This window comes from Penicillium angulare, assembly GCF_028827245.1.
Source record: "Penicillium angulare strain IBT 27051 chromosome Unknown utg000005l_segment0_segment0, whole genome shotgun sequence".
Classification (NCBI taxonomy): Eukaryota; Fungi; Ascomycota; class Eurotiomycetes; order Eurotiales; family Aspergillaceae; genus Penicillium; species Penicillium angulare.
The window spans coordinates 1,481,005-1,507,310 of record NW_026623164.1 but is presented as its reverse complement, the minus strand read 5'-3'; the positions used below and the strand labels follow the sequence as shown (position 1 = coordinate 1,507,310).

General features: G+C 48.4%; 12 protein-coding genes across 12 annotated transcripts; 6 read left to right on the top strand and 6 right to left on the bottom strand.

Moving 5' to 3' along the window:
• Positions 1-105: 105 nt before the first annotated feature.
• Positions 106-2,710, top strand: yme2 (uncharacterized protein; the record flags this gene model as incomplete). Its single annotated transcript, XM_056924169.1, has 3 exons — positions 106-298; positions 355-2,100; positions 2,154-2,710. 3 exons carry the CDS (start codon positions 106-108, stop codon positions 2,708-2,710), a joined length of 2,496 nt encoding a protein of 831 aa, XP_056776895.1.
• Positions 2,711-3,226: 516 nt separating this feature from the next.
• N7478_007954 (WD40 repeat domain-containing protein) lies at positions 3,227-6,163 on the top strand (the record flags this gene model as incomplete). Its single annotated transcript, XM_056924168.1, has 9 exons — positions 3,227-3,266; positions 3,324-3,484; positions 3,547-3,698; positions 3,754-4,670; positions 4,766-4,900; positions 4,956-5,084; positions 5,146-5,444; positions 5,498-5,549; positions 5,610-6,163. 9 exons carry the CDS (start codon positions 3,227-3,229, stop codon positions 6,161-6,163), a joined length of 2,439 nt encoding a protein of 812 aa, XP_056776894.1.
• A 298-nt stretch (positions 6,164-6,461) lies between these two features.
• N7478_007953 (uncharacterized protein) lies at positions 6,462-7,597 on the top strand (the record flags this gene model as incomplete). The annotated part of the gene is made up of 2 exons (XM_056924167.1): positions 6,462-6,735; positions 6,822-7,597. 2 exons carry the CDS (start codon positions 6,462-6,464, stop codon positions 7,595-7,597), a joined length of 1,050 nt encoding a protein of 349 aa, XP_056776893.1.
• A 453-nt stretch (positions 7,598-8,050) lies between these two features.
• N7478_007952 (putative tetracycline transporter) lies at positions 8,051-9,507 on the bottom strand (the record flags this gene model as incomplete). Its single annotated transcript, XM_056924166.1, has 2 exons — positions 8,051-9,358; positions 9,439-9,507. 2 exons carry the CDS (start codon positions 9,505-9,507, stop codon positions 8,051-8,053), a joined length of 1,377 nt encoding a protein of 458 aa, XP_056776892.1.
• A 481-nt stretch (positions 9,508-9,988) lies between these two features.
• N7478_007951 (uncharacterized protein) lies at positions 9,989-11,468 on the bottom strand (the record flags this gene model as incomplete). Its single annotated transcript, XM_056924165.1, has 4 exons — positions 9,989-10,566; positions 10,624-11,134; positions 11,240-11,267; positions 11,326-11,468. 4 exons carry the CDS (start codon positions 11,466-11,468, stop codon positions 9,989-9,991), a joined length of 1,260 nt encoding a protein of 419 aa, XP_056776891.1.
• Positions 11,469-11,912: 444 nt separating this feature from the next.
• Positions 11,913-12,486, bottom strand: N7478_007950 (uncharacterized protein; the record flags this gene model as incomplete). Its single annotated transcript, XM_056924164.1, has 2 exons — positions 11,913-12,005; positions 12,391-12,486. 2 exons carry the CDS (start codon positions 12,484-12,486, stop codon positions 11,913-11,915), a joined length of 189 nt encoding a protein of 62 aa, XP_056776890.1.
• A 312-nt stretch (positions 12,487-12,798) lies between these two features.
• On the bottom strand, positions 12,799-14,164 carry N7478_007949 (NUDIX hydrolase; the record flags this gene model as incomplete). Its single annotated transcript, XM_056924163.1, has 2 exons — positions 12,799-13,627; positions 13,692-14,164. 2 exons carry the CDS (start codon positions 14,162-14,164, stop codon positions 12,799-12,801), a joined length of 1,302 nt encoding a protein of 433 aa, XP_056776889.1.
• Positions 14,165-14,734: 570 nt separating this feature from the next.
• N7478_007948 (SPX domain protein) lies at positions 14,735-17,168 on the top strand (the record flags this gene model as incomplete). Its single annotated transcript, XM_056924162.1, has 2 exons — positions 14,735-16,981; positions 17,043-17,168. The coding sequence occupies 2 exons, from the start codon at positions 14,735-14,737 to the stop codon at positions 17,166-17,168; spliced, it is 2,373 nt and encodes a 790-aa protein (XP_056776888.1).
• Positions 17,169-17,696: 528 nt separating this feature from the next.
• Positions 17,697-18,486, top strand: N7478_007947 (DsbA family oxidoreductase; the record flags this gene model as incomplete). The annotated part of the gene is made up of 2 exons (XM_056924161.1): positions 17,697-17,741; positions 17,839-18,486. The coding sequence occupies 2 exons, from the start codon at positions 17,697-17,699 to the stop codon at positions 18,484-18,486; spliced, it is 693 nt and encodes a 230-aa protein (XP_056776887.1).
• Positions 18,487-19,269: 783 nt separating this feature from the next.
• Positions 19,270-21,738, bottom strand: N7478_007946 (6-phosphofructo-2-kinase PFK26; the record flags this gene model as incomplete). The annotated part of the gene is made up of 2 exons (XM_056924160.1): positions 19,270-21,121; positions 21,440-21,738. The coding sequence occupies 2 exons, from the start codon at positions 21,736-21,738 to the stop codon at positions 19,270-19,272; spliced, it is 2,151 nt and encodes a 716-aa protein (XP_056776886.1).
• A 1,415-nt stretch (positions 21,739-23,153) lies between these two features.
• N7478_007945 (uncharacterized protein) lies at positions 23,154-23,652 on the bottom strand (the record flags this gene model as incomplete). The annotated part of the gene is made up of 2 exons (XM_056924159.1): positions 23,154-23,555; positions 23,644-23,652. The coding sequence occupies 2 exons, from the start codon at positions 23,650-23,652 to the stop codon at positions 23,154-23,156; spliced, it is 411 nt and encodes a 136-aa protein (XP_056776885.1).
• Positions 23,653-24,473: 821 nt separating this feature from the next.
• N7478_007944 (cytochrome P450) lies at positions 24,474-26,078 on the top strand (the record flags this gene model as incomplete). Its single annotated transcript, XM_056924158.1, has 4 exons — positions 24,474-24,545; positions 24,638-25,429; positions 25,485-25,799; positions 25,881-26,078. The coding sequence occupies 4 exons, from the start codon at positions 24,474-24,476 to the stop codon at positions 26,076-26,078; spliced, it is 1,377 nt and encodes a 458-aa protein (XP_056776884.1).
• Positions 26,079-26,306: the final 228 nt, after the last annotated feature.

The following is a 26,306-nucleotide window of genomic DNA, read 5'->3' as shown; positions in this document are numbered from 1 at the left end:
GACCGACGTCATCAGTGATCTGAGTTCTTGATCACCGAAACTTAAGAAGCTTCTTGTCCCCTGTATGGATGAACACACTTCCTATTTCATAGGCCAACAGCTATTATGGGCTCTGTTCTCCGATCAAAGGGAAATCTGGCTCCATGGACCCCAAGAAGGCTCTCTCATAGCCAAATCCATTGTCGTCGAGCTTGGAGACCAGCTCCACTATGCTCTCCCATTAACGCGAGGTTTACATCCTCGATCCAGTCCGGACATATCAAACTGGAGGCGAATGAGGGGATCGTCTACATAAATAGTAAGTATTTGAGCTGAAAGGACTATAGGCATTGAAAAATGGCTGACTAGATCCAGATATCTTCCCCCACCGGCTTCAATGGCTGCTGCGGGGCCCTCTTAGCCATGTGCAACCTTTGGAGGGGCTATTAAAACAAATCAACAATCCCAGCTTCGCTGCAGCTGATCCAATCCGAATAGCCCAGCGAGCAGTGCCAAAAACCCTGGATATTGAAATCAAAGAAGTGGTCTCACGCTACAAGGAAGGCGGTGCCTTCGTCAAATACGCACGCAAGCCAGATACAACCGACGAAAGTATCAGCGATGCAATCAAGGAGCATCTTCTTGAAAACCCCATCAAGCCATGGTTTAATCCATTTCAAACGGTAGATGTAGATCGTGTCCGTGGCAGGCCCTGGATAGAAGATCTCTATCGCATTCCTAGCCAGAGTTTGAAAATTGAATTTCTCCCAGATTCAACCGAAGGCCCCCCAGTAGAACTCACACAAGAAGCTCTCTACACGCTCTTTCGCCCTTATGGAAAAATATTGGACATTCAACATCAGCCTTCTGAGTCCAAGGTTGAGCCGAGGTACGCTATCTTACGCTTTTCCCGGCCCCGATCCTCTGTCCTTGCTAGAAATTGCATGCACGGCTTTGCTGCATCTGAGGAGGATGGTGGAGGAAAATCCGGTACCAGATTCAAAATCAACTATGAGCGTAAAATCCGATTCTCCATGATCAAGGACTGGATTCTGAGCCATCCAAGGATTGTGATTCCTGCCATCGCGGCTTTGGTGGCGGCAATCACCGTCATTATTTTTGACCCAATCAGGACTTTCTTCATCAAAATCAAAATCAAGTCCACTCTTCATACCGAGGATAATGCAATCTTACAATGGATCCGAAAGCAAGCTAGCAAAGCCAACAGGATATATTTTGGAGCACGGAAAGCGGACCCTCGAGGGCTGACAGCTATTTGGGAAGATCGCCAAAGTGATATCTCCCAATTGCAGGCTTGGCTTACGGAAACTGCGGAGACATTTATTGTTATTCATGGCCCAAGAGGCTCAGGCAAGCGGGAGCTTGTGCTGGATCAGGCATTGAAGGATCATCACTACAAGGTTGTCATTGACTGCAAGCAGATCCAAGATGCTCGAGGCGACACAGCGAAAATCTCCCGAGCAGGAGCACAAGTTGGTTATCGGCCAATTTTCTCCTGGATGAACAGTATCAGCAGCTTTATTGATCTAGCTGCACAGGGAATGATTGGTACCAAAGCTGGATTTTCCGAAACTTTGGATGCTCAGCTCAGCAAGATCTGGCAAAGTACAGCAGTAGCTATGAAACGGGTTGCGCTTGAAGGCCGTCACAAAGATGACAAGGATGCTAATCTGAGCGACGATGAGTATCTGGAGGTTCATCCTGAGAAGCGCCCCGTCGTCATCGTGGACAATTTCTCATATGACGCTGAAGATAGTGTTGTGCTCGACAAACTTACAGAGTGGGCTGCTAGCTTAACTTCTTCTAACATCGCACATGTCATCTTTTTGACTACCGACTCCTCCTTTTCGAAACCTTTGAGCAAAGCTCTTCCGAGTCAGGTCTTCCGCACAATTGGATTGGGTGATTGCTCCCTCGAAGTAGGCCGCCGCTTTGTCATGAACCACCTGGAGTCCGGGGAATCCGAGGATCAGGAAAAGGGGAAACAAGGCTCAACAAATAACCTTGAAGGTCTTGACGGGTGTATTCAGGTTCTTGGGGGCCGAGTTACCGACCTCGAGTTCATGGCGCATCGAATTGAAGCCGGAGAAACACCTCAAGGTTCGTATTTTCCCTATAAACATGACTATATCTCGCTGACTTACATATAACAGCTGCGGTGGATCGTATCATTGAGCAATCCGCCTCTGAAATCTTGAAAATCTTCATTCTGGACACAGACTCCGCTTCTCCGCAATGGTCTACCGAGCAGGCATGGCATATCATAAAAGCTCTCGGAAAAGCCAAAGACGGCAAAATTCTCTACAGCAAAGCTCTACTCAACGACTTGTTCAAGAGTAACGGAGAAACAACCTTGCGGGCCTTAGAGCAAGCGGAACTCATCTCTGTTGGCTCTGTCCGAGGATTCCCACAATGGATCAAGCCTGGAAAGCCAGTGTACAAAGCTGCGTTCCAGCGACTCGTTGAGAATAAAACTCTGGAAGGTCGCATGGATCTCCTGATTCTGGGCGAGCTGATCAGCAACGAAAACAAGAGCATTGGCAAGTATGAAGAGGAGCTCAAGGTGCTTGCTTCTTTCCCGAACCACCCCTGGGAGCTTAGATCGCGCATTCAGTGGCTGTTGAGCAAGATGAACGGCTCGCAACTCAAGGTTCAGCAGTACGAAAAGGACAGTGCTACTCTGCAAAAGAATCTGGCAAGTGAAGTTTGAGAGGCTTTTAGTTCTGGTCTTTGTTGTACATTTACTGCCAAAAGTCCGTCATGGTCTCTGTAAATAGTGATTGGCGAAATTCTCTGCTCTTCCTTGATTTTTGTACACTCGACTCAATTGGACATACTTTTACGAATCTGGGATCTCCAAAGCTCTATTGTAGATTGTACCTGAGAGGTGGGTCGGTAACTCAAAAGGGAAGAGAGCCTCTGCACAGTATAGTTACCTGGGAAACAGGCTTGAGAATAAGAATTTTAAAGAATTGACTCAATTCTCAAGACCCATCGCCTCATTAGCATGAATTTCCGAACTATGTAGTATAGATCTGAACTATGCATCTCTTATCGGCACGCGCCCTAAGCCCTACTTTTCCATATCGGGCTTAATTCGCCGCGTGACGCGACGCGTTCTTCCCCGTCCCATCATCGGCGATCACCAACACCGTGAGATAGGATGATGCTTTCATGTCTTGCATTGTGATTGAACTTCCCAATTGCAAGCTAGAGATTATCCACAATGAGCCACGACCCCAATCGCCCTAGAGGCCGACCCGCCCGTAAGTTTCATAATGTTGGATCTACTCAACCCTGCTAAGAAGTACCCTGCCACTTAGACACTCCGGGTGTAACGGTCCTAGCCTACACACCAAATGGCAAGCACGTCATTACTGCTGGCTCCAACTCGGCAGTTCGTATTTACAATGTTGGTGATGATGGTGAACCGAAGACCCTCGACGAGGGTTTCCTGGATGGATATGTAGCAATTGGTGCCACGGTAAGGCAGACAGACATCCGATGCGGCGATTGAGATCAAGGGCCTAACAAGGAAGTAAACAGAACGATCAATTCATTGTTGGTACCGAGGATGGACAAGTTTGGCCATACGATATCACGACAGGAAAGATGGGAGATCAGCTGGTGCGGTCTGCTCTACCCTTGAGAGACCTTGCAGTCTCCCCGGATCAACAATGGGTCGCTGTGGCAAGCGAGTGAGTTCATATCCGACAAAATATGGATGGAACGAAGACTAATTCTTGCGACCAGTGAACTTACCGTGAAACTCGTCAAAATCGATAACCAGCTCCAAATCAAATACCTTCGTGAACAAACCACAGGCTCGAAACATGTCACGTTCGATCCCAGCGGTCGCTACATGGCTGTATCCGCCATAGATGGCATTCTCTATATCTATTCGCTCGCCGAAGAGGAACCACAATTGCTTCGCAAACTGGATGGTGTCATTCAAAAACTCGAGCCATCTGCTGAGGCAACCTCTGCAGCTGTTTGGCACCCCGACGGTACTGCGTTTGCCGTGGCAGAAAGTACAAGAGAAATCGCAATTTACTCAGTATCCGACTGGAAGAAAGAGAAATTATTCACTGGCGGACATACTGGTGACATCACTGCGGTGAGCTGGGCATCCAATGGTACCTTGTTGGTATCTGCCGGTGCCGATGGCCAAGTTGTGCTTTGGGAATCACGCACTCAGCAAGTTCTTCGACGATTCGAATTTGCAAACATTATCAACTTTGCGTGGCACCCCAAAAACAAAAACACGGCATCTTTTACCAACTCCGACGGAGAGCTGTTCATCTACGATAACTTTGTGCCAAAGGAACATGAGGCTCAGCTCCAAAAGTCGCTTCAAGCGGCTCCAATTTATCCTGGGCCATTGGGTGAAATTTCCAACAATGTCCAGCGAACACTGACTGATAGATCCAGAGATGCAATCAAGCGGACAGCTCGCGCAGGTTCCCTGGACTCGCTAGATGACATCCTTGGGCAAGATGAGGATATGGAAGACTTTGTGGAAGATGATGATGGAGCAGGGTATTTCGAAGGCACGAATCAGCATGGCAAGCGTCCAAATGGCCATTTGGACGACTTAGATGGCCCAGCCAGCAAGCGAGTGAACTCGGGTGCTGTGCAACCAAAAGCCCATCCTCCTATCCAGCCTGGTAGTACGCCATGGGCAGGAAGCCGGCGTTATCTCTGTATGATGAAAATTCCCTCTCCGATTGCTTTTTTTACGGTATCATTTTGCTAACCAACCTAGGCTTGAACTTGACTGGTGCCGTGTGGACTGTGGATCAAGAAACACACCATACCGTGACAGTGGAGTTCTTTGATCAGGAGCTTCATCGGAACTACCACTTTACTGACCCATATCAATATGACAAAGCATGCATAAGTGAGTTTGCAAAGCAACATATGCTCAAAATTGATGCTAATGGTGCATATGAAAGATGAAAACGGAACTTTGTTCTCGAACGACCCTTCGGATGGACCTGCTACCATCTTCTATCGGCCTCATGAGACATGGACAACGAGAGCTGATTGGCGAATTCAGTTACCTGAAGGAGAGAGCGTGCGAGGTAAGATCTCTTGTTGAGAAAGAAAAAAAAACTTTCAAATATAAATATTAACGCCTCTCAGCGATGGCACTGAGCGAGTCTTATGTTGTTGCCGTCACATCCAAAGATTATGTGCGGGTGTACACTCTATTTGGCACGCCATTTCGATTGTATCGCCAGAAGAGTCAGGCTGTAACATGTGTTGCCTGGCGAGACTATATCATGACCATTGGAAACGGCCCAGTAGGGCCCGACGGTCGGCATACAACTTTGCAATACACACTTGAGAACGTTAAGCGCGATGAAGTTTGCCAGAACGAAGATGTGGTCGCTCTCCCAGCTGAGGCTCAATTGCAAAGTGTTTTCTTTTCAGACACCGGGGTATGTATATTGAACCAATGAACAATTCGTAACATAAAGCTGACTCATTGCAGGACCCGTGCATTTACGACTCAACTGGTGTTTTGCTAGTCCTACAACATTGGCGTACGTCAGGTCAAGCTCGTTGGGTGCCACTGCTGGACACCAAACAACTTGCTCGATTAGCTGGTGGTCGCAAGGAAGAGAATTACTGGCCAGTGGCCGTCGCGCATGACAAGTTCCACTGTATCATTCTCAAGGGTGGTGATAAGAACCCATACTTTCCACGACCACTCCTTAGCGAATTTGACTTCCAGGTGCCTATCTCCAGCAGCGCCGCCAATGATCCCGATGAAACGAAAGAAGCAGCAGACAGTCGCAAAACGTCGTCGAAACTTGAAGAGACGTTTGTCCGCAGCAGTCTACTTCTATCTCTCTTCCGGGACCTCTTGTCTTCGACCAATGCACCGGCCAGTCAACGTTCGGAAATGGCCCGAAAAGAATTGGAGATCGATAAGACCCTGCTGCAGATGCTGGCCATCGAATGCCGAGATGGTGAAGAGCGCGGTATGAAGGCGCTTGAGATCGTGAAGATGATGACAGACCGTAACGGCAAGATGGTTGAAGCAGCAGCCAAGGTGGCCGAACGTTATGATCGTGGTGTTTTAGAAGACAAGATTCGCGATTTGGCTGAGAGACGGGCGACGGGCTTGGACGATGATGATGACGAATTGGCGTAGAACTTCTGCAATGGAAAATAATTTTAAGACACAAGGAATACCAAGGTTATGTTTACGCCCAAACTATTCAAGAAGTTCCTCTTTACCAATCGTATTCAGTAACGTGGCTCGATCTGCGTTCTCAGTATAAACGTACGTACCTTAATCCGGGGCCGTTGCCTTCACATTGTATACTGCCGCACTCCGATTGGCCCGCAAGTTTGAAGCAGAAACCGGGCCGAACTTGATCTCCGCAACTTCCAACTTTCTTCTTTCCTCATTCCCTCACTCCATGGCATGACAATAAAAACAAGGCAGAATGCCAAAGCTGGCCTCGCCCTCTCTGCGCCTCCAGGTGCTACAGCCCTCAACCACAGCAGGCCGAGGCTTCACATCTTCACCGCGGTGCCGGCTCGCCCAAGCGCAGCATGGCATCTTGAATGAGCCCTGGCTGCCCCCACCCACGACAGTGCCTCTCTCTACTACATATTTCTCGCCAGCCAGAGTACGCAGGGGTATCGATGGCCTGGAACCACCTTTTCAAAAAGGAGATTACAAGCCACCAGATGAGCGGGTCCTGAAGCTCGGAAAGAGTGAGTGCGGGACCGAGTTCAATGATTCATTGTTTTCTTACAGCTTGACAAATGTTCATTTAAATAGCGCTGACACTTTATAATAGCTTTACGAACACTATCTCCTCTTCTTCCTACAATTCTATACAATACCCTCCCAGCCGAAATCCTTGCGCCGAGCGTCAATCTCCACCTCTTCCCGTCAACCCATCCACATCTCCCTACCGTTAAAGGCCGTACTCTCTATCGAGCAGCATTATGGACCGTTCCAGTCGCATGGAGTAGCGTTCCACTTGTCGGGAATGTGAAACTTCAAATTCTCAGCGAGCGAATAGTGCGCGCCGGAACCGTTCTTGATCCCGAACATACAGAAAACCACGACTGCGGGGACGAGCGGTTAGTTGTACGTTGGAGGACCGAGCCGCGAACCGATAGTCGACCATTCCATGAGTCGCGTAGTACTGCAGAGGAACAGCGAACCCCTTCAAATCCAGCCCAAGTTGCGGGTACTGATACAGGAGCTACATCCCAACCGCATCATGCGAATAGCCATTTGTCGTCCTCATCAGCAGCGAAGAAGAGCACGAACAAGGGACTGAGTAAACTGCTTGGTGGCGAAGAACCAATCTTCAAGCTATCCAAGGAGGAACAATTTACAGGACTGTTCATATTTTCTTTCGACGAAAAGGGTCGCATCTTAACACATACGATCGAGCACGCTGATGAGGCCGATGGATGGGATCGCACAGCAAAGTTCGTAACCCTGACAGATTGGCTTATCGGTAAAGCACGCGGGTCATTAGACCCAGCACCAAACCCTGGACTAGCGATCGAGTCTTGTGGAGACTATGAGCTACGTACCAGCAACGCTCGGCGATCATAAATAAGCTGTTCAGCAACAACCAACAATGGCCATTCCAGTGAATCGATTATCCTAGGAATGTTACCCTGACGCAAAACCCTCTCACGTACTTGTTATCATCACTCTGGGACTGATTTTCCCCTTTCTACTTCACCTTTGTACTATACCCTCTGTTACATATGCAGCATGATCATAATAAACACCACTCAGATTTCTAAGTTCTCTCATACAAGCCCTAACCGTATAAAGATGATATTCCACTAAACAACAAATGTCAAAATCAAAACCCCATCAATCATATTCGAGCCGATCAAATACCCAGCAACTGCATAGTACACAATTTTGAAATACATCTTTAAATGCTTGCCGAGCACATTGCCGAACGCGACCAGCGAGCGAGGCAAGTGGCTTCATAAATCACCAGCGCATCCAAAATACAATAAATACAACAACGGATGGAATAGAAGCTTCCAATCACTGTGTCTTTTTGTGCACAACAGGCTGCACAACAGGCGACTTCAAGAACCCGAAGACTCCAACTGCAACAACGCACATGGCAGCGCCGCCAACCATGTATGCCGTCTCACGACCTGCCCACCAGAACAAGCTACAGAAAAGGATAGGACCTGTAGCACGACCCGCCTGACCCCAGCCCCGAAGCCGGCCCATAACAGCGCCACGATTGGCATCCCTAGCCTCGAAGCTGCCGAGACTGTTAAGACCTGTTACAACGGTGGCGCTTGTGACTGCAAGGAGAGCGCCAGCGGCGTAGAGGCCTGATACCGAAGAGATACGGGCAAGACAGAAGAATGAGAGTGCGCAAGCTACCACGCCCGCGCGTACGGTTACGAGTGGAGGCAAGCGACGAACAAGCGTTCCCTGGAGAAGGGATGCAATGAGACCCATCAACGAGAGAAGACGACCATTCAGAGCTGCAGGGCTGGCAGTGGTAGTTCCGGCGTAGAGGGTGGTTGTCAGGAACGGTAGAGAGAACTCCAATCCGGAAAATGGGAGCAAGAAAAGGAAGTGGATGACATTGAGAATTGCGGGATTGTTCGTGTGCGGCTTCTGTACCTGGTCACTCGAAGCAGATTCGTTCTTCAAGTTGGATGATTTCCCGTTTAATGAGTCTGCGTCTTCATTCGCAGTCTCTTGTTTTAGTGTCGTGAGTCGCGGATGTGTCTCTGGCAGACATGCCCAGAGATAGAAAGTCTCCAGCGCGATCAAAGCGAGGGAAACAATAGCTGCGACAATGAACGGGTTTGCCGTTACCATGTCGATGGTGCTCAATCCAGCGCCTAGCAGGGGACCAAAGGTAAAGGCCACACTGAAGCAAGCGCCAACCAAAGCCATAGAAGCACCGCGGTGTGCTTCATCAGTGACGTCTGCGACAATAGCATTGGCCAACTGGACATTCGCTTCACTCAAGCCTCCGACAACACGGCTAGCCAGGAAAGTACGGAAGTCCGTCGCAGAGACCCAGAGGGTAACACTAAGGATGTTTCCTACCATTGCGACTAACAGGGCGCGACGGCGGCCATGTTTATCGGATAGGTGACCGATGACTGGGGCAGCGAAGGCCTGAAGTAAGGAGAAGAGAGAGCCAAGGGCTCCACCGAGCAGTACAATATCATAGCGCGAATCGATTGGGCGCGCGAAAGAGTTCTTATACGCATTGAGATAGTGGAAGATGCGATTGAGGAGAGAATTTGGCGAGGGGTCTTGGGCGCGATAGAAAGACAGTAAGGAGGGGAATAGTGGGAGAATGAAGGTAAAGGAGATCTGGCCAGTTCATATTAGAGCCACAGCGTGTCAAGTGGGATGGGGATGATCCAAGTAAATAAATAGAAGGTCACACTTACCAGATCCAAGAGCAACGAGATCATCAAGACCTTGAGGACCTGTTTACGTTGGGCGCCAGCGATAGCCATCTTTGAAATTGTTCAATATGCTTTGCTGACGCCGAGAAAAAAAGTAAGAAAAACAAAAAAATTGAGAGAGAGGTGGGTAATGAAGGTGCAATGCGGAATGATGTGATTACGCTGCAAGTGGGCACTAGTTAAGTGGATCCTTCAAGGTGGAAGATGGGGGTTTACTGGATTCGGCTCTGACTAAACCCATGGAATTTGTTTATCTGATCTTCCCTTGTCAACTGGTCTTTCTTCTCCCTCCCCGAAAACAACTTAAACATAGAATACATGAGACAAAGTCTGGGAATATGCACGCTCGAAACAAAACACATTAATAAAAGAGCTCTTTTTCTTCTTCTCTCTCTTCGTAATTGTAAAAAAAGAAAGACATCACTCCAAAGAAGAAAATTCGTTGCGTTCGTCATCCATCACACCAGACCGATTAACTCAAGACAAAGTGGGAAGGCGACAGATAGAAACCCGGGCTTTCTTCTTATTCTCTCTACTGCTTTTCACCTGTAGGTGTAGCAGTTGGAGAGCCATTGGCACCACCACGCTTGCCACCACGGCCGCCACCCCGACCGCGACCCCGGTGGTCACCTCGACCGCGATTCTCGCGGCCACGTCCACCACGAGACCCATCACCCCGACCGCGTCCATTACGGCCACGGCCACGGCCAGAGTTACCCTTGGCACCTGATGCGTCCTCACTAGCATTGTGGGTCTCATTGTTGGCGGGGGTAGCTTGAAGGCCAGTCTCGGTCTCGGCAGGGTCACGCGGAATTTCAACCCAGCCATCGGTAGTGGCTGAAGAAGTCATGGAAGTAGGATCATAGGTTGCATCAGCCACCTGGTTACCTCCATTTCCAGTTGCAGTCTGGGCCGGCGGGGCCACTTGGTCAACTTGAGGAGCGGAGCTCTCAGCCTGAGTGGCAGCCGCAGCGCTAATTGAAGTGTCCTGGAGCTCGGTCAAGCCAGCATTGACGAGAGTTGGATCGGAGGTAATAGTAGAATCGGTAGCGGTTTGGGTAGGCTCTTCGACGGGTGCGTGTTGGTTGGATGTCTGCTTCACATCTCCGTCTAAAAACGCGCCGTTAGTAAGAGAGTTCAAGAGAATCAGAATAAGAGATTACTAACAAGTGAGATCCAAGGCCCCGCCCTCGATATCCTGCAGCTTTTCATCCGATCCCTCGATAAGCTTCACCATGGACGTCACAGCATCCTGGCTACCTCCATAAACTTGGTATAGAACAGCTTCAAAGGCTCGGCCCTCGGCTGTCTCGTCTCCGGCGCGTCGCAAATTGGCTGCGGCACAAAGGAACTTGCTCACGGTGAGCAATTTTTCACGCAGAGCCTGTGCAGTAGTTTCAGTCGCATCGGCTACAGCATTTGCGCGTACAGCCTCCAGCTCCTCTTGATGACCCTTGGTAATAGCCGCCTTCTGGCTCACCAATTTCTCCTCGTATTGGGCAGCAATTTCTTTGTAATGACCAATCTGTTCCTCGATTTGCGAGATTGTAGCTTGGAGAGCAGGCTTCTTCAGTGCCTGCGCTCTCTGATCTCCATTAATCTTCTTCTCCTCCACAAGTTCGTCGAGCGATTTGCCTGGGTTTTCGGAGATGATGATGTCGACCTTCGCGGTAGCGTTCTAATAATCGAAGAAGGAAGCTCATTAGCATAAACTTCCACACAATATATTTCAAGTGGTCGACTCATTCGTCAGATGCCAGCCAAGGGAAGAAGTACTACATACCAGCTTCTTCACCGCATTGCGAAGGCTCCTACAAACGCGCTGCTCGTTAGTATTATATAGGTGTCACATGCGATCCAGATACTGACTTCTGTAACTCCTTGAGGTAAGCAGGCTCGGATCCATTTTCAGTAGGGCTCTCTGGTTCAGCCTTGGAGACGCTCGAAGCTCGAGAGGTGTGTTTCTTGTCCTTGGCATTGTTGGACTTCTGTGTGGCGGAGGCGGGACCCATGGTGGAATGTGGGTAACACACGGACGAAAGTTTAATAGAAGAGAAAGTAGAGAAAATGATTTACAATGTATAGCTCTGGGGAAGATAATCCACAAGTCCGGAGTAAAGTTGGGGGGGAGAAAGTCGGATTGTTGAAAGAGAAGAATCGATGCGGGTGGAAGTCGCCCGAACCCTTTCCTGATCGGTTCAGCCCACATCGCGCTCCCTTACACCGGCTACATTCACTACTCCAGACATCTTTTACGAACTGATTTCCCTTTATATGAACACCAAGGATTTAATTACATTGATTACGGAGGTGGAAAAAAGCTTCAAGACAAAAGAAAAATACGAGAAGTTGTTTTTTATGGGTATCACCATCCCTCTTAACGCCTGTACGCCATTTCGTCGCAAGAAAAGCAGACAAGAAACCTAGCCCAGAGGCCCTATTCCACCCATTTCCGATTACACGTGTATTGACCAAGTAAATACCAGTTGTAAAACCTCAATATCATCATCCTTGGAATTTGCGTAGTGTTTTCTAGATGAACAGGCGCACTGATCAGTATATGTGTATGTCGAAAGTACAGGACTATAGTCACTGCTGCAAGTTACGGTATCGTATTGATCTTTGACATACCTCAGTAACCTTTCGAATAGAGTTTGCGGAGATATTCTTCTCTCCAGACTTGCGCGATCGGATGGAGGCTTCGCGCATCAATCTGTTACCAAGCAGGTAGGGTTAGCACGCCCACTGCGATTTCAATCGGGGGCTTGTCGGAGAACCGCGTAGTCTGCGACCACCGAATAGTGATTGGATTTAGGCGGGATTCATTCATACTCTTGCATAAACAGCATATAATCGAGAAAGATCTATCGCATCGAGTCAAACACCGGGTTAGTGATGTCGTAGTAGCGTCCGGGGCTAGAACTTGAGACATACCAGGATATCGGCATTCTTGCTAACACTCTTGTTCGAGTGAGCCTTAACAATGCGCTTCACTGTCCCTCGGGGGTAGAGCTTCTGAGTAGGAGCCATATTGCAATGAACTCGGGAAGAAGGTGAAACTTTGGGGAGCAACGCGGGCATTGTTTACGGTGGTGGATCCACAGTGGATTATGTAACCTTATCGCATGTGCGGGTCCGGGCTCTAACTTAGTTATACACAGCTGCTTTGCATAAGATCTGCCGTCCTTGATACTTTAATGCCAGCTTGTAGCTTCCATATAGCTTCATCTTTTTGATATTGGTATTATATGTTCGATTCGCCCCACTGCTTTATCAGATGGAGGCGAGGTTTAAGTATTACATGTCTAGATATCTTGAACACTATACACAACTCGTAAACTATCAACGTCGCCGAAAGAAGCGCCAAGCAGTGAAGCCGGCTGCCGATCCTAGTGCAATGCGCCAGGCAAGAAATAAATAGATCGCCACACGCAATCGATCGTAATAACCTCGTAGCATGATGCCAACTGCATAAGCATGCCCATCGGTTGTTTGGCCACTGGACCCTGATCGTTCGGTTCTGCCAACCTCGCCCTGATCCTGGTTGTGGGTGACAGTATCCGAGGTAGCAGACAGCGCATTGAGTTTGTCGTCTAAGTTAGTATTCTTAAGAATGCCAGCCGCTTTCAATTGCTCTTTATTGTGTTTCCGTAGATTGTAAGTTAAGACACTGACAATCAGCCGGAGATCGGGTACGCCAAAAGTTGGAGGCTTCCACAACTGGACGGCGTCGTTGGGGGGAAATAGATCCAGGAAATCGGTCAAAATGCCGAGGGTGAGACCCCAAAGGAGGAGCGGTCTATCCCTTTCACCGGATTCTGCTTGGTTGCTTAAACACCATGATTTTAAACCTTGTAGAAAGGAGGGCTGAGTTTTCTCATTTGGGATGAATCCAGGAACTGAGGAACATTGTTGAGACTCCGATGGAAGCAGCCGAACAGCGGAGAATTGCATGAACCCCATCAATGATCTAACTGCCATCCTAGCCAGAAAGCCACTCTGCTTAGTGAATCGTTGTGAGATATCCACATGTTCCACGGTGCGGACGCTTGGTGACAGAAGTGCTTTGAAGGGGATCCAATGAGTTGATGCGACCTCGGTGGGCTGTAAATTCAAAGTCGGAGAATCACTTCGAGTGGTTAGAAAGATAAAAGGACAAAGGACCATCAATCTAAGGAAAGCGCAAGATCAGTACCATCCATTTTCAAGTTCAACAGATATTCCATGACACCTACGGCACCGATCCCCAACTAGTCGTTACCCATCGTTCGGGAAGATTTCCCACATGAATGCAGTCATCAGTAGTTAAGTCCAGCCCAATTTCCTCCGAAGCTTCTCGTATAGCTGCTGCTTGATCATCTGTATCTTCTGGGTCTCGTTTTCCGCCGGGCAACGCGATATGACCCGTCCACCGATCTCCGACACGCGCAGCGCGCTTGATAAAAAGGACCTCCGGGTCTCCATTTTGTACCCATGGCTGAGAAAAGAATTCGTCTAGTCGGTCTTTGACTGGTAATGAAGGATCTCCGATTGAGGACGAGGTGGGCCAGTGGTTATAGGTCGGACGAACACGGATAATCAAGGCGACAGAGGCCCGTTTCTTGCAGGATGGAGGGTCAGGAACATGAGGAGAAGGGTGCTGGTAAAGTTCAGACAAAACGCCATGCAGGAAATGCGAAAGGCCTGCTTGGGAGGCGGGGGTATCCATCTGTACAATCTATATGGACCGAGTCTAATACCCCAGGGTTTTAGCGGGGGGAAACATCTCAGCCGACCTCGGGAGCTTTGGTCTGGAATGGCTTGTCTGTATTTTACAGGCTCGGTACGTTAATTACGTTAATTACAATACCGGTAGTTGTGACGGGATCATCTTTAATCCGAGAGCTTCCCTCTGCTGGCTTCTCATTGGCTGAAGCAGCGGTTGCCGGAAACGCTTAACAGCCAGCGAGAGACGCACGTGCAGACTAGTGCAGGCTAAAGCTGTCGACAAGCTGCGATCGCTTAAATCAACTAAACCTGAAGTTTTTAATTCCTGCTTGACGTTTTTGACATTGTTTTTCCCTTGAACTTGAAGATCCTTGCAGTCCGAGAGCATTGTCATTCTATATTCATCAAGCTTGACTGCGTAAGACTCACTCGGGGACTTCCCGTGTTCCCATTCTCTTATCCCATTCTCTCCCTAAGCATCCCCACTTCTTCTCCAATAACCTCCTTCTACCCCCCACTATACTCCGTCCACGCCATATAATCCTGCGTGCTGAATCAAAATCGAGGCAGGATGCGGTTCGGAAAGACTCTCAAGAATACGGTGTACCCCCCTTGGAAGGGCAAGTATATCGACTACACCAAGCTCAAAACACTGCTGCGAGAACATGATGTCACAGGCGATGATGGTAGCGACTCCGATGAAGGTCAATGGACCGAACAGGACGAGGAAGCTTTTGTGCAGGAATTGTTGAATGTTCAAATGGACAAGGTCAACACCTTCCAATCGGAAACTTCACGGCAACTCCGTGAGCGAACCTCGGCATGCGAGGCTAAACTGCGCCCGTTAGCTTCGACCCCAGAGCAAGAGGCCGTCGTCCTGGAGGAAAAAGAGAAACGAAACCTGGCTACAGAAGCCCTACAAGAGCTCGACAGTATCACCAAGGAAGTCAGCGAGCTCGAAAAATACAGTCGTATCAATTTCACTGGTTTCCTTAAGGCAGCCAAGAAGCACGATCGCAAGCGCGGAACTCACTACCGGGTGATGTCCCTGGTGCAGGTGCGCCTGTCTCAGCTGCCATTCAACTCGGAGGACTACTCGCCATTGGTTCATCGCCTGTCCGTGATGTACTCTTTTGTACGAGAGACTCTGACCCAGGACATCGTGCAGCCACTGAAGGAGCCTGAGCGCGGCTTTGGGCACGATGTCTATTCATCCTACAAGTTCTGGGTGCACGCAGATAACGTGCTAGAGGTGAAGACCTATATTCTTCGTCGTCTCCCGGTTCTCATCTACAACCCGGGCACGTCGAAGAATGTCGAGACCCTTGACGACCCAACCATCACCTCCCTCTATTTTGATAACCCTCGATTCGACCTTTACAACCAGAAAGTTGCTCGTGCACCCGAGGCAGGGTCTCTACGGTTGCGCTGGACGGGTCAATTGAAGGATAAGCCATCTATCTTCTTGGAAAAGAAGACTGTGACCGATTCTGACAGCAGTCGGGAAGTTAAGGTTCAATTAAAGGAAAAGCATATCAAAGAATTCCTGGACGACGAATACCACTTGGATAAGAAAGTTCACCGAATGGAGGATATGAACAATGGAGGCTCAGCCGAAGCAGAATCCCTCAAAAATGATGTGGAGGATTTGCAATCTTTCATCAAGGAAAACGACCTGCAGCCTATGGTCCGAGCCAACTACACCCGTACGGCGTTCCAAATCCCCGGCGATGACCGTATTCGTATTTCATTGGATACAAATCTTGCCATGATCCGAGAAGACTCTCTCGACGCCGACCGTCCCTGCAGGGATCCTTCTGAATGGCACCGCACTGACCTTGATGACGGCACTGTGGCTTACCCATTTGGTTCCGTTCGGACTGGCGAGATTGTTCGTTTCCCACATGCTCTACTTGAGATCAAGCTTCGTGGGAAAGCCCATGAGGCAGAATGGATCAATGATCTAATGTCTTCTCATCTTGTCAAAGATGCACCGCGATTTTCAAAGTTCGTTCACGGTATTGCCCAGTTATTTGAAGATCATGTTAACAACTTTCCGTTCTGGATTGGTGATATGGATAATGACATCCGTCGTGATCCTGAAACGGCTTTCTATGAGGAACAAGAGCGGCTAGCAAAGCGCGCGGAGGAGGACATGGCAGTGGGCAGTTTCTTGGGAGGCGCAGGGAGCCCAGGTGGAAATCTGCTCTCAGGATCCCCCCTTGCCCGATGGAATGAGCCTACTTCCCGTTCCACACTACGTCGGCCTTCCGGCATCAGTGAAGTGCCAGTAAAGCGTCGTCTCTCTCATATCGAACCCCATCAGCGTCAGGTGCAGCCTCCCCAGAAAGCGATCGAAGAGCCTGAAGAGCAAGAGCCGCAGTCTCGATTCGCCTCAGTTATCCAATCAATAGGTATTTCGAAACCATCTTGGATGGGCAGAGAGACTGTTTCGTTACCACCTGGTGTGCGAGACCCTGGTGTCTGGATCAAAGACACGGGCCCAGTCCGCGTGGAAAGCAAAGTGTGGCTAGCCAACCAGCGAACATTCATCAAATGGCTGCATATCAGCATTTTGCTGTCAAGTTTGTCTCTGGGTCTTTACAACGCGGCCGGTAAGCATAATCAAATTGCCAAGGCCCTCGCTGCAGTGTACACCTTTTTCGCTCTATTCTCCGCCGCTTGGGGTTGGTACATGTATGAGAAACGCTCCCGACTTATTCGTCAACGAAGCGGCAAGGACTTGGACAACCTGTTCGGGCCTCTGCTTGTATGCCTAGGTTTGGCCGTTGCTCTCGTTCTGAATTTTGCTTTCAAGGTAAGATCGTCTTCTTCTTTTTCTTCTCGAACATGCGCACATATGCTAACAAATTAAATAGTACAAAGCTGTCCTTGAACAAGCTCGGGGAAATAATCCATCCCCTGGAGTTCCTGTTCACAACAGCTCCTCTGCTGCTTTTGAAGCCTCATGGAGTGTCAACAACCAGGCTCAGCAAGTTCTGTAAATTAGAACAATATGTCATGGGCTGGTTCCTTATTTAGAAGGGCAGTTGGAGAAATCAGCATGGTCCTTGGGCCCTTCTAAATGAAGTTCATATTACGCCATCATGTTTTTAGTTGGGACATAGTCTCTTAGCGCATTCATAAATCTGATTGTATGGTATCATGGTCAATATCAGCTTTTCTCGTATACTTCTCATGCGGTTCATGATCAGCAACATTGGAATGGTCGTATGATCTAAACCCCTTCGAGATAAACAGCTCAGAATGAAGATTAATTCCAAATTACAACAAGCACATCGTGACTTGATGTATCTACCTTTGTATCAATTTTATAATCTCAGTTCCGCCCCCTCCGAATGCTGACAAATTGACAGCCGTTGAGACCCACCGATCGACACAAAGTACCTAAGCCTCCACCTCGTGTATGCCGTATGTATAATACGACTGAAGTCCAAAGCAATCGAACATTCTGCATTTAGCCTTTTCCCCTCCCTCTCCCCCTCTCTCCATCACCACCCAACAACCCAACCATGACCAACATCAAGATTCAAATTATCTCCGATAGCGTCTGTCCTGTATGTGACATCTGGAAAAGTGCTTAAGCTCTCTCCAAACTTCTAAATACCCCATAACTACATCTCTACAGAGCCTCCAATACTAATTATCCAATAGTGGTGCTATGTCGGCTACCGGCGCCTCTCACGCGCAATAGCAACACACAAAACCTCCAACCCAAAGGATACATTCACACTCCACTGGCGCGCCTTCTACCTAAACCCAAATGCGGCAGCCTACCCCGGCATAAACAAGCAAGAGATGTACGCTGCGAAATTCGGCGCGGAGCGAGTCACTGCTATGTTTGCCCGTCTTGCACAGGCAGGTGAAGCAGATGGCATCTCGTTCTCATTCGGTGGTAACACTGGTTCCACACGGGATTCGCACAGACTCATCTGGTATGCTGGGGAGAAGGAGAAGGAAGCCGGAGCCGGAGCCGTAAACGAAACAGACGCAGTTGGTGGACTGCAGACACGAGTCGTGGAGAATCTTTTCCGAGCTTATTTCGAGAATGAGAAGAACATTACGGATGCGGAAGTTTTGACTGAGGCGGGTGTTGCGGCGGGATTGGAGAAGGGGGAGATATTGAAGATTCTTGAGGGTGGTGATGGGGCGGAGCAGGTTGATGCGGAAGCATTGACGGCGTCGAGGAGGTTGGTTTCGGGGGTTCCGCATTTTACTATTCAAGGGAAGTATTTGGTTGAAGGGGCAGATGAGCCTGAGACGTTCTTGGAGGTTTTTGAGCGGGTGAAGCTGGATGAATAGACATTTTCGTCTGTACAGGTTGACTTGATAGGAAGTACTCGGGCAGAAACATTGAAGTATTTATGGAAACAATATAATAACTTAGCATTACTTTGAAGCTCGTTTTTGTTGTTTAGCCATCTAAAATATCTGCTTATGTGTATATGAGCACAGACGTATGCACAGTTGAATTAGAAAGACAACGGTCATTTAGATTCATTGTAAACCTGATTGAGACCAGCAAAAGTTGCCAGCATAGAAAAAAAAGGCCATACTAGAGCAAAAAAGGCAGAACACCCTCATAACCTCAAAGTCACTGTACATGGATGACGGATATCTGGCGAAGGATGCTCGTGTGTGTGAATAATATGGTGAGCTCATCAAGTCATCGCTTCCGCTGAAACGCCAAACCCATGCAAAGACAAGGAGTATCATAAGGTGAAAGTCAGAAATCATACCCTGAACGCCCGGATGCAAAAGATGCCTGTATTGTGATCCATGAGAAAAGCAAAAGAGCCGAGAGGGGAGAATTTGAAAATAATACAAAGCAATGACGGTAGGGTGTAGCTTGCGCAAAATGAAATATAAGAGAGAGAAAAAGGCGGGGAAAGCTAGACGCGAGAAGATATGCAAAATGATGCCATGTATTGGCTTTGACCGAGGGGATCTGCAAGACACGTTCTTGAAGGTTGAATTGAGAAAAAAATAATAAAAAAAGGAGAAGAGAAAGGTCATCGCAGTTCATCACAAGTCATGATCATGGAGAGTACATCGCCACGCTTTTCATTCGCTGCAACATGAGGCTTAGGCCACAATGCTTGCCATCCTGTCATGTGCGCTTACTTGTTTCAACTGATAGTTCGGAACTTCGTCAAACCAATCATTGTCGGGGTTGTATCGGTACGCCTTGAAGTCAACGCCGTAAGGCTTAGGCTCGAGCATGTACACAACACCCATCTCAACATCCAGGTTGGCGACCTCATCACGCTTCAGACCCTGAAAATAGGCCAAGAGAACACGAGCGGTGGATCGGTGACTGACTAGCAGGACATGGTCGGTAGTACGCTCCACTTCAACAATGACGGCTCGGAGGCGGTTGATGATGTCGAGATAACCTTCACCACCAGGACCGGGGTATCGGTAGAAAAGCTTATCCTTCTTACGGTGAGCATATTCGTCAGGAAATTGCTGCTGAATCTCTTTGTAGGTCATGCCTTCCATCCTGCCAGAGTGAAGTTCATCGAGCATACGCATCTGCTTGACATCGTAGTCTTCTTCGTTGAAGTAGTCCACTGTCTGAACAGCTCGTTTCATCATTGATGACCATACGCAGAAATTGCGTGGCCGATCACGGGGGATGTAAGAGGGATTAGGAGGAGTACTGTCACCAGGGCGGGGTGGGAAATGTTTGATCAAGTCCTTTTGGCGCTGGTAAACTTCCCACTTCTGGCGGTGGTGATCAATAAAGGCTGTGAGCGCCTTGGCATAACGTTGGCCATTCTCGCTGAGATCAGAATCTCCGCCAATACGACCAGCCTGGTCGTCTTTGCTCTCTCCGTGTCGTGTAATCCAAATTTGGCGTGGGGAGAGGTTGAAGTTAAGAAGGTAGTAAACAACCTGAGATGACAGGAAACCATGTGTTTGGTGAGCAACGACCTTTCGACCGACATCAATCATCTGAATGAAAGCCATGCCCATTTTTTCCTCATATTCACCCAGTGGCACATACGATTTTTCATAGAGACCCACACGTCTCTTGAAGTCTTCCAGTGCCTTAACAGGGTCCTGCCCCTTGTAGTCAGGCCCAGAAAGCTTAAGACGCATGTTAGCCTCCAGCAAGGTCTGATCCACACAGCTGCTCTCGAGGAACAAGATGTTAAGTTCAGGGCCAGCGCGCTTGCGAATGTGGTCGACTACAGCCTTTCGTCGTTCCATAGTGCTGTTGGTCGCATCGAGAATGCCAATGCTGCCACCTTCATCCAGAATGTAGTCAAGAAGTTCATCAAGGGTGTCGAGTGCCACCTGTTCTCGCATCTTAACAGCGCGCTGATTTTGCGGGTCGAAGAAATTGGCGGTCTGGTCCATGGGTTCCGGTGATGCCTCTTTAATAGCCTCTTCGCCCTTGATTGACTGGCCAGGCCCCGCATCGATTGACGGAACTATTGTACTGCCATGCTGGGAGATTGACGGGTTGGGGTCTTCGCCGTTCACAAGAATCTTGGCTGGAACGACTGGGGGAGGGAGAGGTGCTTCATCCGGCGGTGAGATCTCGCCATGATTTTGACTTCCAACACTGACGCTCAGACGGCGCACCGAGTCGAGAAGGTCTCTGTGAACATTCTTTGGACCTTTTCCCTGGCCACAAGCAGGGGCTGGGGAGGGAGATTTTCCGGCTGCGACACGACGACGTTCACCAACATTGAAGATTTGAGTGTCATGCTGGAGCCAGTTCAGGTAACGAGCAAGTTTCTTGGTGATGTAACTTTTGCCTCGAGCCGGGAGGCCAACCATGACAATGACCAACTTAGCACCGACATCTCGTTGAGCAATGCGGCCATCTGGAGAGACCTTTGATTTGGTGAGGCCAGGAATATCAAGAGTAGTTGCTCGAACACGGCTGCTACCAGGAGTACCAGGATGAGTATTACGACCGTTTCTGTAGGTAGAAATAACGTTAGACTAAAGTCAAGCCTCAAAAAACCAAAGAAACACTAATGGATCACGCGACAAACAAGCAAACAAGCGCGGACCCAGTCACATCGACAGAAGGACCGGAGGGGGGCACGCGAGCTAGCTTGTGCATCCCGAGGGCTGCATTTCTCCGCCCTATGAAGCGGGACAAGGCTTGATCCGATGCACATTGCAGATGTCGATCAAGCCCCTGTCTTCGCTCATAGGCTGAAAGCTGGAATTCTTCAAAACAAGGTTCCGAGTGGCAGAAGAATTTGACGACTAAGAGGGGGGTAACACTCACATCTGTGGAGACGGGGGTGCGGTAGAAATCGGAGTGTCAGTCAGGGCAGTTCCGACTCCGCCCTTGGGCGCCTGCGAAGTTTTGTGGGCATCGGAATGCAGGTCATTACCTAGCGCTCTTCCGACTACAGTTTTCGGAGGCATAAGAGTCCCTTCATTTCCCGAGCGGATCCCATTTCCATTCGAACTGATACCGTCAGGGCGGGAGTTCATATTCCTCTGATCACCCAGGGCTGCAGGATCTGGCGAAGTGGCGGACGAAATGATTGCCGACCGTGCAATATCGGAATGTTGTGCCATCCCCGGATAAAGTGCCTGAGGCCTTTCCGGAGAAGCAAGCGATTGCGAGTTTGAAAGTGATCTTTAGACGGTGAAGATGTTTCTGATCTTCTTCAAAGAGGACTGGATCTGTTGAAAGGCCCTGAGAGACAAAGCGGGAGGGGTGAAAAGTAAGGCGGGAGTCACGGATGACTCAACTCCGGGCAAACGTCACTTTCAATAGTGAAGCTGCGGTGCTATTCACCACGGAGCTCTTTCCGTCAAATCGTCCTCTTCAAAGTTGGAAATTGAATGTTTGGGGGGGTTGAAGATGTTCCTTTGGAGGGGTATTCTGAACTATTTTTTTTTCTTTTGGGCGTTTGCGCTGTGTGCGGTGGAGATCAATCGATGGGAAAGGTCAACAGGCATTCACCATAGATAAAACAAACCTCCTTGATATGGAGCCTATAGCACAAGCTATACTGCTTGGAACAGGCAACCGTTCCCCTCTTATTCAAGAGCAAAAACTGACTAGAGAATAAAAAGGTCTGAGAGTCAAGCCACAGTCAATTGATGAAATCACCAAGCAGTTAAAGAAGATCGCCGAGTCCACTCTAGGTGGGGATAAAATGGGGCATCGGAGCTCACAGAATGATGTCAGAGTTTTGCTCTAAAGGGAATAGGAAAAGAATATTATTGAACAAATCAAGTGGGAATAATCGATTAGGATTATGAGGCTCTCTATATACAAATAGGTAGAAAGGAGGTGCAAGGAAGATCTGGTGATATTATGATATGATCTTGATCTCCAGCCTAGAATGCTTGGCTCGAGACATCCTAGGCCAAATCATTATGGTGGAGCAATCACCCATAGCATCCCTGTGCCAATCTAATAGACTCAGGAGAGCTGCGTAGCTCACGAACTGGGGGTCCACTTAAAAGCAATCGAGGTACCTTTGCTTGTCTTGGTGCCCGTGAGACCGAGGCTGATATCAGCTATGCTTCCCAAAGAGAAAGGGGCGATTGTATATATCACAAGTGAGGATCTGAAATAATCAGGCCATGGTCCGATTTCAAAGCCCACGATTCCGGTAGGTTCTCAGCCAGCTATTGGAACGCCTTGTACGACAACTCTTCCACTCGGGCCAGTCCTCCCCTTCCGCAGAACATAACTCGGCTTGCTTGGCGATTCTCGGGCATCAAAACAGCAGCGCGATCTCCGACCAACCGCAAGCTCGGGCTGACTCACGATGATGATCGTCCCGCTATCGTTCCCCCGACACGCCCGACAGGCAATCAATTATCCAGTAGGGTGGCACAGCATCCTTGGCGCTTGGCGGTCACGCAGGGGGTAGGCGCACACATTGTTCAGGGAGATGGGGCTCAGGAAATGTTCTGATAAGCGTATGAATACGGGGTACGGAATGGTCGTTCCATGTTTCGCAAGCGGTTCGTTATCAATTTTGCAGCGAAAGTGTCAGACCGATCAAGCACGCATATGCAGCAATACTGAGTGCGGTCAGAACGACGACTGCATTTCCACTAGTACGGAATTTGTGGCGGTGAATTCCATCCTCCCCCACCTCTGAAAAGAATTGGCGATTCCCTTGGGATCGGCGGAACAATCCAATAATGAGGACTCCAGTGCCGTAGATCGCGAAGAGGGCCCCGATACTGTAGAACTCGGCGGTGAAAATCTTGAGAACGACGAGGGCAAAGGAAAATTGCGAGAGGGCGGTTCGAACATAGGCTCCTTCGAAGGTTCGTTGAGCTGCGCGCACCTCAACGATTTCATCTGAAGTCAGCACTGCCGAGCGGGCGCGGTGCATTCGAAGGTGGTATCGATCCGCAGCTCGGCGCTGATGTTAGCCAGGTTAGCCAGGTTAATCAGAGATAAATGATTCCAAATCTTTCTCAACCCTCAGAGATAAGTCATGATTATCTCACCTCGAACATTTTGTCTACGACATTCAATTTGAGTGGGGGAAATGGAGGAGAACAACTCGGATGCATTCATTGCGGGAAGTGTCCTGGTGATGTTGGTTAACTTATCAACCGACGCATTATGTCATCTGGTGCCAAGTAAGTTACTTTAAACTGCTTTTTTCGCGAATCATCATGTGTACAAACACATTACATTACACATGATAACCTTTGGAATATTTGCAATATTACTTGTTAACCGTGTACCTAGGCAAGGTAAATAGACCCGTGATCACTTCACGTGGTCTGGTGATCTAATCCTAGTGCAAATGATGCAAATATCCATCATCATCACCATCACCGTCGTCATCGTCTGCTATTAAAGTTGGGGTTTGTCTAATATTTGGGTTATCTGCACATTCGTAAAATGTCAATAGAGAAAAGAACGCCTGTAGTCCAGGCTAAGAACATTATGTGGTTAATTATTATTGACTGATTTCTTCGAGCATTACCTATAATATTGATTGATATCCATCAAAGCGCAATGATTACTCACGATAGACTCTGTCCCTTAAGGGGATCTAGATACGAATGCGAACGAGCTTACCATATGAAGCCAATCAGAGCCTAGGAATTATCGGTCAATTTACGCCACCATAAAATGCAGGCAATACTTTGGTAGGGCGTAGGGCCCGTTTACAATGTACTGTACAGTATGTACGTTGTCAAGGGCTGCTGTGTGTTCCCCACCAAGGACTGACGTAGGGACCCACAGGTAAAACAATCGAGGTAACGGGGTACTTGACAACCTCTTTCGCCCGATTTCATAGTTCCAATTGCTAACCGAAGTCAACATGGCTTCGATAGCTTTTCTCCAGTCCCTGCTTCACAACCCTGGCAGTGTGGTAGCTACTCTAATCACAATTGTAAGTCCAACCAACCTTGAACCCGCGAGTCACTCCCAACCCCTTGTTAAAACGTTCCAACCATTTCTCAAACTCTAACAATATCGATACAGGGGTTAATCCATACTCTAGGGAAAGCACTTTACAATGTCTTCTTCCACCCGCTGCGGTCCTTCCCAGGGCCAACACTACATGCAATGTCTCGGATTCCATACTGCTGGAAATTACTACGAGGGACTATGCCATATGACGTGTTAGATCTCCATAAAAAGTATGGCGACGTGGTGCGCATCGCACCAGACGAGTTAGCTTTCTCAAATGCTACTGCCTGGAAAGAAATTATGGGACACCGCCCTGGTGTCGAGGAGTTTGGAAAATTAAAGAACTTTTATCGACCTGTCAAAGCCTCACCAGTGAATATTGTCAATGCGGAGCGCGATGAACATAGCGTCTTAAGGCGTCAATTGGCTCATGGGTTTTCTGAAAAGTCCATGCGAGATCAGGAACCATTAATCAAAGTGTATTTTGACCTCCTTATTCAGCGGCTGCATGAAAATTGTGCTGCAGGGGCAGAGACTATCAATCTAACTGCCTGGTATAACTGGACTACATTTGATATTATTGGAGACCTTGCCTTTGGTGAACCTTTTGGATGTCTTCAGAACTCAGAGTATCATCCCTACGTCCACTTAATATTTGAATCTGCCCGTGCGGGCACCATCTTTCAGTCGGTGGGGTTCTACCCTTTACTCAATAAACTATTTTGGGCATTGATTCCCAAGGCTGCATTGCGAAGATTTGTACGACAAACGAAGCTGTCGATGGAAAAATTGCAAAGACGAATGGAACCTGGAAATGAACGATCTGATCTCATTGAGGGATTATTGCTAAAGAAAGAAGAACTGGTCAGTATATTATCTCCAGTCCATAACATGGTCAAATTCACTTACAAAAGAAAAGAATCTTACTATGGAAAATATCCAATCAAATGGTAACATCTTAATCATTGGAGGCTCTGAGACTACGGCCACTCTTCTATCAGGCGTAACTTATCTTTTATTGTCGAACCCCCACGTCCTCGAGAGGCTTACTACGGAGGTTCGGTCTACATTCGAAAATGAGAAAGAAATCACCATGGCCTCAGTCAACCAGTTAACTTATATGCTGGCTTGTTTGAACGAAGCTCTCCGAGTATACCCACCTGTCCCGACTGGTTTACCCCGCGTTGTCCCTTCGGAGGGCCGTACTGTTCTTGGACGATATATTCCTCAAGATGTAAGATCAAGGATGCCTCTTGGCATTTTTCTCTTCTTCTATTTGTTCATCGCCAGAGGCTAACATATATTCTTCTCAAAGACAATTGTCGCCATACACCATTGGGCATTGTATCACAATGAAAAGCATTTTACAGACCCAGACCTTTATAACCCTGAACGCTTTCTAGGAGATCGGCGGTATGCCAACGACGACTTTGATATACTACAACCGTTCAATGTCGGACCTCGAAATTGCCTAGGAAGAAAGTATGTCAACGCTCTATACCGGCTTCTATAATTGACAACTGTCACTAATACACAGGCCCTAGCTTGGCATATGTTGAAATGCGAATGATCTTAGCGCGAGTCATATTCAACTTTGACATGAAGATTTCCGAGGAAAGCAAAGGATGGATGGAGAGACAGAAGATTTATTTATTCTGGCAGAAAGGACCGCTTCACGTACATTTAACTCCAGCCAGTAAATGATCATATATTGAAACTCTAGAAGGCGAAATATTCTATC